Source organism: Aspergillus tanneri (assembly GCF_003426965.1).
Source record: "Aspergillus tanneri strain NIH1004 chromosome Unknown AapTan_4_pilon_pilon_pilon, whole genome shotgun sequence".
NCBI lineage: Eukaryota > Fungi > Ascomycota > Eurotiomycetes > Eurotiales > Aspergillaceae > Aspergillus > Aspergillus tanneri.
In genome coordinates this window covers 1,930,096-1,944,936 of record NW_022984631.1, presented here as the reverse complement: position 1 = coordinate 1,944,936, position 14,841 = coordinate 1,930,096, and the positions used below count along the sequence as shown (strand labels likewise).

General features: G+C 47.6%; 5 protein-coding genes across 5 annotated transcripts; 3 read left to right on the top strand and 2 right to left on the bottom strand.

Moving 5' to 3' along the window:
* Positions 1-1,287: 1,287 nt before the first annotated feature.
* Positions 1,288-2,425, top strand: MRPL22 (mitochondrial 54S ribosomal protein uL22m; the record flags this gene model as incomplete). The annotated part of the gene is made up of 2 exons (XM_033570479.1): positions 1,288-1,336; positions 1,398-2,425. The coding sequence occupies 2 exons, from the start codon at positions 1,288-1,290 to the stop codon at positions 2,423-2,425; spliced, it is 1,077 nt and encodes a 358-aa protein (XP_033426511.1).
* Positions 2,426-2,948: 523 nt separating this feature from the next.
* On the bottom strand, positions 2,949-4,105 carry ATNIH1004_005837 (histidine phosphatase family protein; the record flags this gene model as incomplete). The annotated part of the gene is made up of 4 exons (XM_033570478.1): positions 2,949-3,356; positions 3,424-3,666; positions 3,731-3,949; positions 4,004-4,105. 4 exons carry the CDS (start codon positions 4,103-4,105, stop codon positions 2,949-2,951), a joined length of 972 nt encoding a protein of 323 aa, XP_033426510.1.
* A 979-nt stretch (positions 4,106-5,084) lies between these two features.
* Positions 5,085-6,955, bottom strand: ATNIH1004_005836 (uncharacterized protein; the record flags this gene model as incomplete). The annotated part of the gene is made up of 3 exons (XM_033570477.1): positions 5,085-5,126; positions 5,402-6,067; positions 6,152-6,955. 3 exons carry the CDS (start codon positions 6,953-6,955, stop codon positions 5,085-5,087), a joined length of 1,512 nt encoding a protein of 503 aa, XP_033426509.1.
* A 2,985-nt stretch (positions 6,956-9,940) lies between these two features.
* ATNIH1004_005835 (SET domain protein) lies at positions 9,941-10,594 on the top strand (the record flags this gene model as incomplete). Its single annotated transcript, XM_033570476.1, has 1 exon — positions 9,941-10,594. One exon carries the CDS (start codon positions 9,941-9,943, stop codon positions 10,592-10,594), a length of 654 nt encoding a protein of 217 aa, XP_033426508.1.
* Positions 10,595-11,079: 485 nt separating this feature from the next.
* ATNIH1004_005834 (putative AMP-binding enzyme) lies at positions 11,080-13,455 on the top strand (the record flags this gene model as incomplete). The annotated part of the gene is made up of 8 exons (XM_033570475.1): positions 11,080-11,090; positions 11,164-11,184; positions 11,231-11,324; positions 11,399-11,463; positions 11,518-11,665; positions 11,737-12,870; positions 12,965-13,244; positions 13,328-13,455. The coding sequence occupies 8 exons, from the start codon at positions 11,080-11,082 to the stop codon at positions 13,453-13,455; spliced, it is 1,881 nt and encodes a 626-aa protein (XP_033426507.1).
* Positions 13,456-14,841: the final 1,386 nt, after the last annotated feature.

Genomic DNA, 14,841 nt, shown 5'->3' with positions numbered 1-14,841 from the left:
TAAAAAGATTTTTCTTTTTTTCCTCCTTTGCTAAAGCAGCAAATATTTTCTTGATGCTTTCCCTTATTTAATTCGACGACCAACTTTCAAAAAACTCCTCGTGTTGAAGAATTGACGAAGTGAGGCTCTGCAGGTGAGGAACAAGACGGCCGTGGAGTGACAGAGGGGGCAGAAACAAGCTATCTAGGTAGACTGCTACCGCCGAGAGAGGTAGGGAGAGAGAAGCTAAAGAGCTCGTTGGTGGCACAGAGCCAGAAGGGCGGGAAACGAGAAAATGTTGGCTTGCCGGGGTGAAAAAAAAAAAAATAAATTAAAAAAAAAAAAACAACGAAAATGGGAGTTCAAGGAGCAGTACGCGGGAGTCCCTACAGGAAGAGGTGAGAGAAGAGATGAGAGAAGACGATGAGGTGAGGGCAGGGAGTGGATCAAGACAGTGGAGATGGCAGGTCGTCGAGCGGACGGATGAGGAAAGGAAAAGAGCTCGGCGTGGATGAAAGGCAGAAAGAAGATGATGGAGCTGAGCTGGACAACAACGTGGAACTACTTCGGGAGAATGAAAGAGGCTAAATGTCAGGGAAGATCACCACAGCATGAGATGTTAAGTGATGTTTGGACTCTTGGAGAGGGAATTATGCGATCCTCTTTTGATGACGCAGTGAGGTTGGACTACATTCCCTAATGAATTAATTAAAATAAAAGTATTGTTTGCCCTGGTCCTCGGGGAGCAATCGATCCGCGCCTGGATTGCGGGTTGACCTGACCGTGACCGCACGGAGCAATCTCCAGAACCCTCGATGCTTGACAACTACGAAGACTTTGAAACACTGACTGACTGGAGCCATCAGTTGCGGGGAGTCAAATCTCTCCCATCTCTTTCTGTCCTGTCACTGATGCTTCTCCCTGGTCACTTTTAGGTAGGGCTGGGCTCAAAAGGGTTTAGGTGGGCTGCTTGGAGTACGACCTCCTTGAGAGACGGAGACAGCCATGAGGTAATAATACAGGATGCCTGCGCTGCTGATTGGCTGAGACGCACATTTCCTGCTGCAGCTACGAAAGCCACATGATTCGGTATGATTACCGTACACGACCGAAACAGGGAGCAGGTGATCTAGCTGTGGCTCGTGCACTTTGGTGGCTCGTGGACGTGGCTTGGTCCCAATACGTTCCCTAGAATGGAACTACGGCGGATTCGACAGGCCAGAGGCGCAGCCAAGCCTTTCCGACACTTTTTTCCCTCACAGCCTCAACTCCGGTCCAGAGAGACCCATTCCTCGCTCTGGATTTGCCATGGCTTCAATGGGTGCTGTCAATCCTTATGGGCACCTTTTCAGGTCAGGTATGTTTCTTTTTTTTGCCTGAATACTATCAAACTCTACTAATACCCACCTCCCTTGTAGCCCGAGCCGGCATCACCTATGTGCCTCGACGCACCCTAACTTATACCGTCCCTCGTCGAGCCCAAGAAGACGGGTCCAATGGCTCCAATAACCAGTCCGAGCCGCCTCAATCGAAGCCGTCTGCCATTTCTTCTTTCAAGAATTTCCTGTTCGGTCGGAAGCCCGACGCGGAAAAACCCAAAATCACTCGTCAACCCACCGCTCCGCTCAAACGGGAGGGCTCGTTGAGTGCCGACTCAATTTTCGCAGAGGATGAAGCCTCGCCCAAGCTGATTGCTTCCGGCCGAACACCAGCTCGCAGGCAACGGGCGGAGTCTACAGAAGCTCAGGAGGAGGCTTCCCATGCAGTGGAACAACGGAGCAAGTACAACATGCAGGCGGTGTTGGATCCACGTCCTCAGGCCCGAATCCGTTGGGAACGCAAGATGGTCATTCGCGAGGTTCGTCGTCGCGGCCGCTTGTCAAAGACCGAACAGATCCTGCGCACCGAACGCGAGTCGCTGTCCAAATCGCATTGGTTCAAAACCTCCATCAAGAAACTGGGTCCGCTGGCCCGGCAGATTGCGGGAAAGAACATCGACGAGGCCATGCTGCAGATGCGTTTCAGCAAGAAGAAAGCCGCCAAGGATGTCCTCGAACACCTGGAGCACGCGAAGAACGTCGCCATTGTTCGCTACGGGATGGGTCTGGGTGCGGTGGAAGGTGCCACGTCAACACAGAAACCCATCACCATCACCCTAGCATCGGGCGAGCGCAAGACCATCACCGACCCGACTTCCATATACATCGAACAGGCCTGGGTCAACCGCGGTCCGTACGGTTATGATTACGACCACCGCGCCAGAGGCCAGATCAATCTACTCCGTCCTCCCCACACCTCTCTCTCCGTCGTGTTGAAGGAAGAGAAGACGCGGATCCGAGAATGGCAGGACCGAGAGGCAGAGTCGCAGCGTAAACGAAAAGCTCAGCTGTGGACACAACTTCCGGACCGGAAGATCAGTGCACAGAACCCGTACTACAGCTGGTGAAAGCGAAAACTAATTTCATATATTATATTTCTCACCGGTCCTGATACATACCGCGGCCGAGGTGATGGGTGATTTTTTCCACGTTTCTGGGCGTTGTTTCTTTCGTGTATTATCTCTGTTTTTTAGATCGTTCGAAATTTCTCCCGCTGGTCAACTCTCATCGTCTGTGTCATTTATTTTGGTTCCATAGCATTTCTTTGCATGTGGCTGTCTCTGATCTGGGACGATAGTTTCTAATCCTCCCCATCAGCTTGGATAACATTTCACTGAGTCACCCATGGTCTACGGGGTTCACGGTGGATCCGAGTTTGAAAATAATGGTAGAGGACGGAGCTTTTTGTACAATACTCGAATATACAACATACATCTGCGGTCTAGCGCTTCTTCCTCGTTACCGGACATAATTACCGGACATAACACATCTAGTATTTACTTTTTCACGTCTATAAACTCACCGAGACATACACACAAACCCCTCGTCTATTCGACTAAGCATACTATGGTTTAGCCCCGGAAAATAAACCTAGTTCTTTGCTAGTGGATCCTCCTTACACTCCGGCGCCCTCGTAGGCGGATCGATCTTCCATTTCGGCGGCGGTCCAGCCACACGATCTGCCCTCACCAAGACGGGGATAACTCCACCAGTAGCCAAGGGGAATCTCCGATGCTCCACGACCTGCAGAATACTAGTGATAGCTCCGGAATGGGCAGTCAGCGAAAGAATGGCATGATCATCATGCGCAAAGATATCCAGCAATAGATCGCGGAGACGAGCGTCACGCGCGGTGTCGGATTCCCGCAGCTCCGGATTATACAGGGGGTCTTCCTCTGCGAATCCGTCTTCGAATATAAATAGCGGGTATTCCGCTGCAATGGCAGATTTGGATGAGCGGCTATCGCAGGTGTGTATGCCGATTGTTTCACGGAGGAGCTATTGCGTAGATATCATGTCAATTGTTTGGTTCCATGTTTACAAAAGTGGCAGGGCGTTAAATTACTTCTTTGATCAGTGGACGGAAAGGCTCCGTGAGGGGAATCCCTAGTCCCTTGAACGTAATAGTTGCCGTGGCGAGACAGCGATTCAACGGACTCACGTAGTACGATTGAGGAGGGGGAATGCCGGCTTCGATTTGGGTTTTCCAAGCGTTATGTGCGGTTTCTGCTTGGGATTCGCCTAGTTTTGTGAGGCGCGAGTCTACCCAGGTGCCGTATTCATCGCCATCTTGGAGAGACCAGTAGCACTACAGGAGAGTCATTATTACCGTAGAAGACGAACGGAGGAAGAAAAGAATATGAAATACTCACGTCCCAGAGTTCGGTACCGTATCGCTGCTCCGCAACATTATGAAATCCTTCACCATGTCTGCCAAGGAAGAGTAACTTATACGTTGTCTCTGGACCGCTGGCTTCATTCAACTTGTCGATGTGGTGCGCAAGTCGTTCCCACTGCGTCTTGTGGCCCTTGGGGTCGAACTCGGCATCAGAGTCATACCTACGAGAGATGAGACCAAAGTTGGATGAAACCTATATCATCTCCATAAGCTCTTGGTACCATGCTAGAAGGGAGATAGAACTCACATAGTCGAAGGTGTCCGGGTCCGTCGTGGGCTCATCCTGTAGGAAGTAGCCTTGGACAGTTGAAAACTCGAAGTGATCCTCGGACGAGCCGCATTCGCCCATAATGAATAGGCCGGCCAGAAGGATGGTGATTACGAGGAGTATTGGACTTCGGGACCTGCACGTCAGCACTTTTTTGGTTTCTTTTCTCCACTTTAATGGGGAGATGGGTTTCTTACATTATCACAGTGACTCGACAGAATCTTCTACAGTTATGAGCTACACGGTCATAGATGCTGTATCTTGGGTCCGTATCAAGTACTAGTCGATAGCGATGTCGTTGAGACGTTGCTGGAGATCGGAGGAAAGAAAAAGGGAATGCGTCCATGAGGGAATTTAATTGGCGGGATCAATGGTGGGGGTCTTTGGGCTGGAAACAAAGGGATCGTATATCACATTGGGTTTATGTGTATAAGACCATGGCAAGAAATCATTAATAAAATGCAAAACACGGGAAATGCAACTGTTACTCTCTATCACTGTAGCGGTCAGCGTTCTGGTTGCTGTTTGGAAGACCCGTGGAACCTTCTTGCCCTTTGCGGGTATAGAGTTCGGGTATGATACAAGAACAGGAGGTATATAGTACCTCTATAATGAGCCATTAGTATCAGCTATTTTGTCATATTGAATGCATTTAAAAGCGTTTCTTGGTTTATTTTATCAACTGGGCTGTTGTGTTCCACCTAATGCAATATACAGTGTGTCGATACTGTAAAGACAGTTTCAAGGGATACTACGACATCCAATTCCCAAAGATGTATCATAGTAGTATCCTCAATAATAAAACTCTGATCTTCGAGCATAAATTGCTTCAAGCTTTATTGTTCTATCTATAACAGATTCGTTTCTCATTTCTTAAGTAGGCTTTATGCTTCTATGTTACTCAGTGGAGACCATGAAGTCACACTCGTATAGAAACTGTCCATTCTTGGAATAACGACGGGGCAATGCCTAATCGGAGAGAGGCTAATATTATGGATAATACTAATGGCTACGACTTCCGGTTCCTGGAAGGTTCTAAATGCAACAATGAATTATATTACTACCTAAATACGGGTTGCTTTTGGTTAACATGCACAGGACCCTAACCACACCATTAAAGAAACGGTCAACAAATCAGATACAGCCATAGACAAGACCCTTGGCAATATAACAGACTGAACACGCTAAAAGAACTGACAAATCCATTCCTAATTCCAACAGAACACGGCGTTATACCAAAGACACACCCTTCCTGACATGCCAATACTGTCTGGAAGAGAAAACAAGGAACCTTTCAACAAGGTTTCCTGCCCATGAGGTGACTGATGCAGAAGACTGCCAGAATTGAGAGAAGGCAAGAACAGTACTGTACAGTACCGTGACAGCAGACCTGAAAAGCGAACGTTGTTGGACAACCAAACTTTCGCTGCCTGAAGCATTTGTGTTCGGAGTGAACGGTATAGTTTGCAACTGCACTGTTTCCTGTCCAGCCCTGATTGGCCATCTTTCCCGCATCCGCTGAATGCTTTGCTCGGGGGTTTGGCTTTCGTTGCGACTGCCGATGACAGTTGTGGTCTGCACAAGAGGCTTGCGATTGGAAACCAATCTGAGAAGGTTCGTCGGTGCAGTGACAGGCTGTTTGAGTGAATCCCGTACGGGTAGTGCCCCCAGTTGTCCATGTGACGAAGGAACTTGGTCTACACCATGCCAAGGTGCCGCCTCCTTGATTGGTGAGTGAACGTGCAATTTCCTTCCGCCCAGGTTTGAAGTGCACACTGCGTATTGAGGCGAGCAAGGCGAATGCCTGGAAATATGAGTGTCCAATGTGGGCCTGTCTCCATGATTCCGGTCCCCAACCGCCGCAGGCTGTACAGTCTGTTGAGGGCTGGTCTGCCTCAACTTTGTCTGAAGAAGAATCCTGTTCTGTTCCGGACCGTGAACGTGAAGTTGAGTCCGTCCAAATGGTCTTAGAACTTCGTTCGCGGTAGAAAGAACAGGTCCCTTGACGTTAACACGAGAAGCAGTTGCCTCAAGGCAGTTACACTATATTCGAGTTAGCAAATCCGTAGGCACACTTCCTAGGTACGGTAGCAGAGAAACAGCACAAGTATCCGAAGTTTCACGTACCCTCTTATGCTGTTTTCTATGCTTTTCACAAGCTCCGTGCTTTCGAACCTTGATGTAATTTTCTTTCTGAGCCCGTGAGCGAGGCTTTTGTTTCCTTGGAAGGTTCGCAGGTGTATTCATATTCATGTCCAGCACCAGTTCCATCCCTCCAGCGATACCATCTGGTGCTGCTGGTGGAGTGGGGGACTTGCTGGTGGGCTCGGACAGAAGCGTAGTTGCTGGGCTCCCACTGTGAGAAACGTTTGCTCGGGCAGTCTCCGACCAGCATGGTGAAGCGAATGTGGTGTTCGAGTCCGAGAATAGATCCAATTCGGGTAAAGAGACATCGTGAAGGCGTTGCATATGTAGAGCAATGGAAGCTTCCATGCGCTTTTCCTTACTAGACGAGCAACGTACATCAACTGCTGCCTGAGACTCTACCATCTGGCGAATGGTTGAGTAGAAGTGTTCGCTGTGACTTGGGAAGCTAGATGACCAAGTGTCATCACGGGTAGATCCAACCAGCCCTTCGCTTTCAGACGACGCAGGGAATTGAAGGATCTCGCTGAGGTCCGCAAATGGCTCGGTACCCAGAGCACACTCTTCTAATGGGTTCTCGTAGCCAGCGAGGCTGGAGAATGGTGCTTGAGAGTCTACACCAAAGTCAGAGTTCCAGTTGGACCCGTCCACGTCGGAGTAATTCAATGCGTAATCCTTGGGAGAGATCGAGTCCACAGAGGTGGAATTGCTGTCGATATCACCCGACGGGAACTCGATGAAGTTGTCGAAGTCGTACCACTCATTCTGGTGCGACGAGGGATCCATTTGATAGAGTAATTGATCAGCCGACATAGCAAAAAGAGAGACCTGGGTTTCAAATGGATGTTGATAATGTAGAGGGGTGAAGTTCTGGTGCTATTCCTGATCAGGGACTAGTAAAAATCGATGTCCTTGTCAGACAATCTAGTCGAATCAAGCCAACAAAAAGAGCAAGGTACTTGAGAAGCGTTAAGAACGAGGCGTTCTGCTTCGCGCAAAGAGAGTATATTCTGACTAAGGAGAGCGACGAGATCAGGCAGTCCGTGAGGAGAAAAAGGAGGAGGAAGAGAGTCGACCATGAGTAGATCAAAAGAGATGCCTGAATCTGACGGGGTTGAAGCCCCGTTCTCCGCGCTTTTCCCCTTGGGGATCCCGACGGTGGCGCTAGACTGTTTTAGGTGCCCGACCAGTTCGCGGTCACAAGGGAGGCCCGAAATACGAGGCAGCAACCCCATGCTTTGATTCGTTCGCTACTCGGCATTCGCCTTTTGCAGTACTTGGCCTAACTATCTACAGTAACTACCGACCAGAACCAATTCATGGTCCAAATTTGAATCTCATTATTACTATCGATTCCATGATGAATTGCAAGAGATGTGAGGGTCGTCCAAGGCGCATATATCTCTAGTGGTTCCGCGGATATGACTTCGCCACGCAGACAATGCTGTACTATCTGAAAGTACATGAAACTGCACCCTATGTCTCTCCTCGGCAGGAAACTAAATGCATGCAAGAAACGGCGATTAGTGTCAATAATGGACCCATTGAGAGTGGTACATCTTCTTTAAGTGGTCTGGTTGAGTCCTTAATGAGTCAATGTTCCTCCATGAGTCATAACTTGCGACTGACCTGTAGTCACAGATTAGATAAGGTTTTTTTTTTTTTTTTTCAGGATGAAATCTCTGTGCCACTAGTGCTTGATTTTAGTTGCAGGCAAACCATTACCTTTTAAGATTGGATGAATGTTGCTGACATAATGCTAGCCAGATTTAACTAACCAGCTAGCTAGTTACCTCTATCAGTGTCAGGCTCTTGGTTTACACATAGTTAACTAATTTCGGAGTACAGCATTATCGATGAGATCTCTAATTCCCGGTTGCGGAGCCGCTTTACCCGGTTTACCCGCTTTATTTTCTTCCATCGAATGCTTCATTCTTGTGAATGGGATAGAGTCTTGCTTTTAAGCCTACGAAAATAAAGATCTTCACCAAACAGTTATGACCCAATCCCAATTACAGATCATCTATTCTGAATCAAGGCCCAGAGAAGCAGAATCCTATAATAAGGTAGAGCATTCCCCTCTTAATCCGCATTCCTGGAGTATTATACGTTGTCACATTTCAAGTCAGAGGCTTCACAAGGCATGCTCATCCCACACTTCATCAGCACACGAACTGGGTGGGATATTACAGAAGATATACTCCACATAACAGGCAGGGTCGAATTCAGTCTTGCCTTTTGAATAGGAAAAGTGCAACCATTGCGTTTTTTAGTATACATCATGTGAATAACAGCGACAGAAGATGCTAGGTACTTTGCAGACTCACGATCTCAGTAAACTATTTGCGGTGCTATAAATCATCTCCAGTATCCCCCTAGCCGACAGTATCTATCAGCTTCTGCTATGGACATGGGATGGATGAGATGTGGTGTATGTACGTACAGGATGTCCAGCTTGATGAGGTGTCGCGGCTCAATGAATTGTAGAGGAGGGGCTTCATCCGATACGTAGGCTATCTGGTTGCCCAATGGTTAAAGGTATTTTTAGAAGTGATATGATTGACATACATTGACATCTTCGTTAAGGACAGCAGCGGTACAGAGTTCAACAGCTAGAGGTAGAGCTAGAGCCGCCTTGAAGACATACATGTTGTAGCAATTTTCAGTCTCGATTTTCCCTCGGTAAGCGGTTAAAGAATAAAGAGCCTTCAAGGATACCTTACTGGCGGATATTTTAAAGCCTCTTAAAGAACAATTTGCTGAAGTGGGCGGTTACATACTCTTTAAGTTTGGTATCATGACATCAACAAACAGATGTATTCGGACCACGATGAATTAGGTTTGGGATAAAGTTGAGATACCCAAGCTATCTTGACTCAAGAAACACCAAACAGGACCACAGATAGATATCAAGGAGCATGAAATTACGTCTCGTTTAAAACACTACCAGAGATATAGGACATGATCAGTGCCCTAACCTGATCTCAAGTCAAGACGATTTTGTTATATAGTGCTACAAGTAACAGTGTCAATGTAATATTCTGAGTCGAGTGACAGGAGGTATATAACACTCGAAGGTTGCTGTCCAGAAATCCTACTTGTCTAATTCAATTCAACGTGGGCCAGAAACCCCTCAAATAAAGTTACTTTTCAGAAACGCTCCCTCTGTGAATAACCATGCCGGCCAGAAACGAGCAGCTAGCGGCGACCTCGAGGACCTCGATAAGAAGTTTGAGAATAAGAGAGCAAAGCAAGAAGACTTGAAGAAATGGAGAGAAAGCGAACCGTACACCGAAAAAGTTATCCTAATCATCTCTTCAGTGTACTGGGACATTAACAGCATCGGTCTGCATTGGGCCGGCGCGTTGTTTCACCCAACACCAGCTAATGATAGTCTCAGATACTACAGGGAGAACTCCGAAGTGGCAAAGGCCCTGGCACTCATACTGTTTAAGCTAGACTATCAAGACAACCGCAGTCGGCATAAAAGTTCACTATGATTAATCAGTGATTCGAAGACGGATTGGGGGTGGGGGAATTCATGAACATAAGGCATGCCAAGGTCGAATTGAGTCTGCCACTATTTAGCATACGTGATTACTGAGAAGGCTTCTTCAGGGCATGTATACAAGAGAAAGCCCTGTCTTATGGACGTTGCTCATTTCCAAGCTCCGTGAGAATTCCGGTTGTCTGAAGATCTTCACTCGAATTTATATAGACTGGCGCAGACTACTAAGACCACGCTGAGGCTAAGTTAGCAAAGGATGCAACATGTCGAATCTGCTGCAAGTAGCGAAAAAAGCGTACAAGAAACCTGATTATCACCCCCAACATTACATGCGAACCCTTGAAGGTAGGTTGCGGAAGCCAATACCAGGACACAATGGCCACTTGCAGATTCATATCAACCAGAGTATATTCAACCCGGAACACTGTACCGGGCTAAACTGGACGGTTCGCTGGAAAATGGACGGAAACTGCATATATTCGACTCGAGCGACCCATGCATGTACCAAACGGGACTTCTTGTTGGAGGCCTGGTCGAACTGGTCTAATATCCCATCAAGGGGATCGGAGTCCGGGTGCTGGGCAAATTTAAGAAGGGATATCTTGGCGGAATTCGTTGGGGAGATTCGCAGTACGGATTATGATGGACACGCCAATTACCCCTGTGGCATCTTCACAAAAGTAGGCATGATCGTCCAACGGCACTGTAGCCCCCAGAAATACAGCAATTGGACGCGGTATATTAATCGTTCATGCTGTTTCTCTATTGTTTTCGATAGTCGGGCCATTGGGAACAGTAAGGTGATGACGGTGGAGGCGATCCGTGACATTTCTATCTTCGAGGAATTCACGGTCGATTATGGAAGACAGTACTGGGAAGACAATGACCTGGAATGTAAATGTGGCGAGACAAATTGAATGTCCAACGAATTGAACAAATTGGACAATAGAATGATGGGTATTTCTTTGCGTTGGTCAACGGTGTTGTTCTTATTCCTCCAAGTTGGTTTACCTTGTATGGGTATAGATGGTAGTTGATTGTGGTGTATTAATAAGTATATGATAGCTATATTCGCATGTTTATCGGGACCTTTCGTAAGAAAGTGTCAACGTAAAATATCATTCTATAGAAGTATATGTCTCTTTATCCACAGAAAGCCACGGAGTGAGTTCCGATATTGTTTGCCAATTGAAATTGCAGGAAACACTCGGCAATGCACCCCCGCAACACACGTGCGGGGAAACCAAATAACAAGGCTTCCGCATCGCATTTATTCAATCCTTCTCAGAATCTCTATTTCGATTGATATTTCCTAGACACTATTGTTACTGGGCCATTACCGGCTAGTCTCCTGCTTACGGAGTACTCTTACCCCTGTCAGGCTTGACGAGACCCTGCATACATGACGCAAGGGTAATTCTATCCAGCTTGATCCAAGGGTAGACAAATTTTCTCCGGCTTTGGGATACTAACCTCTAATTCGGAGTCTAAATCTACATACAATTCTGTATGTATCGCATGGGAATGGCGCCTCTACGATGGCTTTGGGGAAGACCTCGATTAATAGGCTCTGGGAAGAAGCCTGCGTACTTCCCCCTGGCACAGCGGGGCCTATTAACCCAAAGCTATGCCCAGGGCCCGTCAGAGGTATGGACCTTAGCCAGTTGAAATCTCCTGGCTCTTTCTGATGCTGAAATGCTATTATCGGATTCAAGCCACAGCTTCTGGAAACCACAATTCCCGACCACTTCTCCAAGATTGTTAATTCATACGGGGATAGAGAAGCGTACGTTAGGTGACCTTTCTATCGTTATACGACAAGTCGTTAATTCTCTCCCAGCGTCATCTGCAAACACCAGAATGACAGGGTGACTTATTCGGCGCTCGATGCCAGAAGCAATGCCCTCGCACGGGGCCTAGAGTCCGTGGGCGTGCGCAAGGGCGACCGCGTTGCAGTAATGCTCGGAAACTCTATGGAGCACTCTGTGGTATGTTATCGACTCCAAGTCTGGTTTGTAGAATCGAACCATTCGTTGAAGGTTACTCGCATTTCCTACAGGCAACCTATGCGCTGTTCAAACTTGGAGCTATTCTCGTATGTCCCACTCTGAACATCCTTGACCAAGATTTCCAACGTGTTGTCCAGGTGCCCGTTAACCCGTCATTCAATGTAACTCAAGTGGTTTCTGCTTTGAGCCATCTGGAAACGACCCATTTCATCATCAGTGCTGAGTCCAATCTACCGCGGAAACAACCACGGAGCAACATCCCTCTCCTCCAGCACATCGTTCAGGATCTACATACTACGAAGCTCGAGTCCGCACTAATCCCCTCTCTTCAAAGTATTATTTACGTGGACAATTCAGCCGGCCGGATCGACGGTTCAGAATACAAATCCTTGACACCCTATTCATCTATCACGTCCGATGCTACCGCCGACGGAATTGCATTCCCACATCGAGACCTATCACCCCATGATATCATAAACGTCCAATTCACCTCGGGTACCACGGCAATGCCCAAAGCGGCCTGTTTAACGCACCGTTCCATCCTTAACAACGGGTCCCAAATCGGTGATCGGATGCGTCTCACCCCGCAGGATATAGTCTGCTGTCCTCCCCCGTTATTCCACTGTTTCGGATCCGTGCTGGGGTACATGGCCACAGCAACCCATGGTTCAGCCATCGTGTTCCCCACGGAATCGTTCAACGCCAAAGCAGCCCTCCAAGCCGTGCAAGAAGAGCGATGTACGGCACTCTACGGTGTCCCTACCATGTTTATCGAAGAGCTCAACCTTATTCAAGACGGTGAAGTCTCGCCCAAGGGGTTCGAGTATCTCCGCACAGGTATCGCAGCCGGAAGTAGTATCCCCAGCGAACTCATGAAGAGACTCCACCGGGAGCTCAATCTCACCGAACTAACCATTTGCTACGGAATGACCGAGACCAGTCCTGTCTCCGCCATGACCACCACAGACGACCCCATCGAGAAGCGCATCAACACTGTTGGTCGACTAATGCCGCATGTCGAAGTGAAAGTCGTCAACCCGGCCAATCACAGCCAGACCCTCCCTATCAATGTCCCCGGAGAACTGGCAGTGAGTGGTTACCTCCTAATGAAAGGGTACTGGGATGATCCCAAGCGAACCGCCGAGGCAATGGTTGCCGATGCGCAAGGGAAGATCTGGATGCTTGTACGTCCCCCTCCCTCCTCGTTACTTTCGTTTAAGCCTAAATCAAATATACATCCCTCGAAATAAATACCAAGAGGGTACTAACAATACCCAGACAGGAGACGAAGCAACCCTCTCCCCAGACGGCTACATCTCCATCACTGGCCGAATCAAAGACCTAATCATCCGTGGTGGCGAAAACATTCACCCGCTCGAAATCGAGAACTGCATTCTTACGTATCCCGACGTATCGGACGTATCCGTTGTAGGAGTCCCCGACGAACGATACGGTGAAGTCGTAGCTGCGTTCATCGTGCCCCGCGGACCGATCGACGAAGTTTCTTCCCGCGAAAAGATCCGGCAATGGGTGCGTGAGAAATTGAGCAATCACCTTGGTATGGATGATTTCTTTTTCTTTGATTCTCCCTCTCTGTCCTGTTCTGTTCTAATAGATGAAGTGTACTAACAGTGCTTATAGTTCCGAAATATATTTTTTTCCTGAAGCCGGAAGATACGTTTCCCAAGACGGGAAGTGGTAAGATTCAGAAGTTCAAGTTAAAGCAGGATGCTATCGATACTTTGAAGGAAAGGAATGGTTCTGGTTGATGGTTTCCCCATGTGGAAAATGGATGCGATATGTACGTATCTATTGGATTGTAGTTTACAAAGGGGTCTTACATGTCTCCGCCAGGGCCTCGGGTGGGTTGTAGGCGATAGTTCCACAGCGATACGTACATAGCTAAGAGGTCTCGACAACATTGTATGATTCAAAGGGCTGGCGATGTCGAATTCCCTCCACGCTCTCTGTACGTAGCCCTCCTCATCCTCTCCGCGGAGTACCACGTACAGCTTTTCATTGTCCGTGTTATACGTGAGGGTCGTTTTGCTGTTGGCCCCCGTTCCCAGCACTCGAATGAATGGAATAGGACCTGAGAGTCCCAGTCTCTTAAGTTGAGACCTCCGAGGACCCAGTTTGCCCCAGAGGTAGACATATTAACGAAAGAACACTGAAAATGGAAGAGCTTTCTGGCAATCGAGAATATTTATTTTTATTTTCTTTTTTCAGCCCGAGCTGAAGCTAGTAGAGATAAACCAGCGTTTTAGGAAGAGGAAGGGGAAAAGAGAAAAGGGAAAAGAGGGAGAAATGAGGGAGAAAAGAGCGAAGAGGGAGGGGAGTAGAAAAGCAGTAATATCACCATAATGTTTAATTCACGCTCAACGTGAATTCGAATCCCCGAGACTCGAGTCAGACTCAGGGAACTGCGGTTTGTGTAGCCCACAGCAGTATATTTTCACAACCAGTTGTCACTGTAACATTATGGAAGCGACACCGTAGGCATCCTGACCGACTGTGTGGCTTGTCCATCGTATGTGAGAAATAGAAGTGGCCACCTGGTTGGACGCTCAAACAGCAGGAAAGAGCTTGTAATGGTGATGCCATAAACTATATAGTCCAAAACTATGGCATGCACTGCGAATCAACGTTCGGTAGGGCCATAGTTAAAGGACAATCAGTATCAACATCATTCTTTTATAATGATGAATAAGGTTGAAACAGAGGGGCTTTATGAGTAAATAATTGCAACGTTATATTCACATATCTACGTTTCCTGACGCAGCTATTACCCAGCTATACAGAATACAGCTCAGTCTTTTTTCCCTGTCTTTGGTTGGAGACAATAACTCAGAAACCCCACGCTATCTGATAATCCGGTTCACCAAAGACTTCCATCACCATCAATGTCCGTTTCAATTCTGCTGCATAATAGGATGAACACGTTTGAAAACATCAAGACACTGCCATAGCAGGATAGCCCCAAAAAAACACACGCCCTACTATTCCAGTGAGCACCCCCTGCGATGTCATTAAATCAGTTTGTAGTTGAACAATCCATTTTCACACTGCTGAGTGATAGGCAGGACCAAAATTTGCAATAACATTCACCCTGTACTGTCATAGCGACATTCAATAACATCTTGTCTAGAGAATGG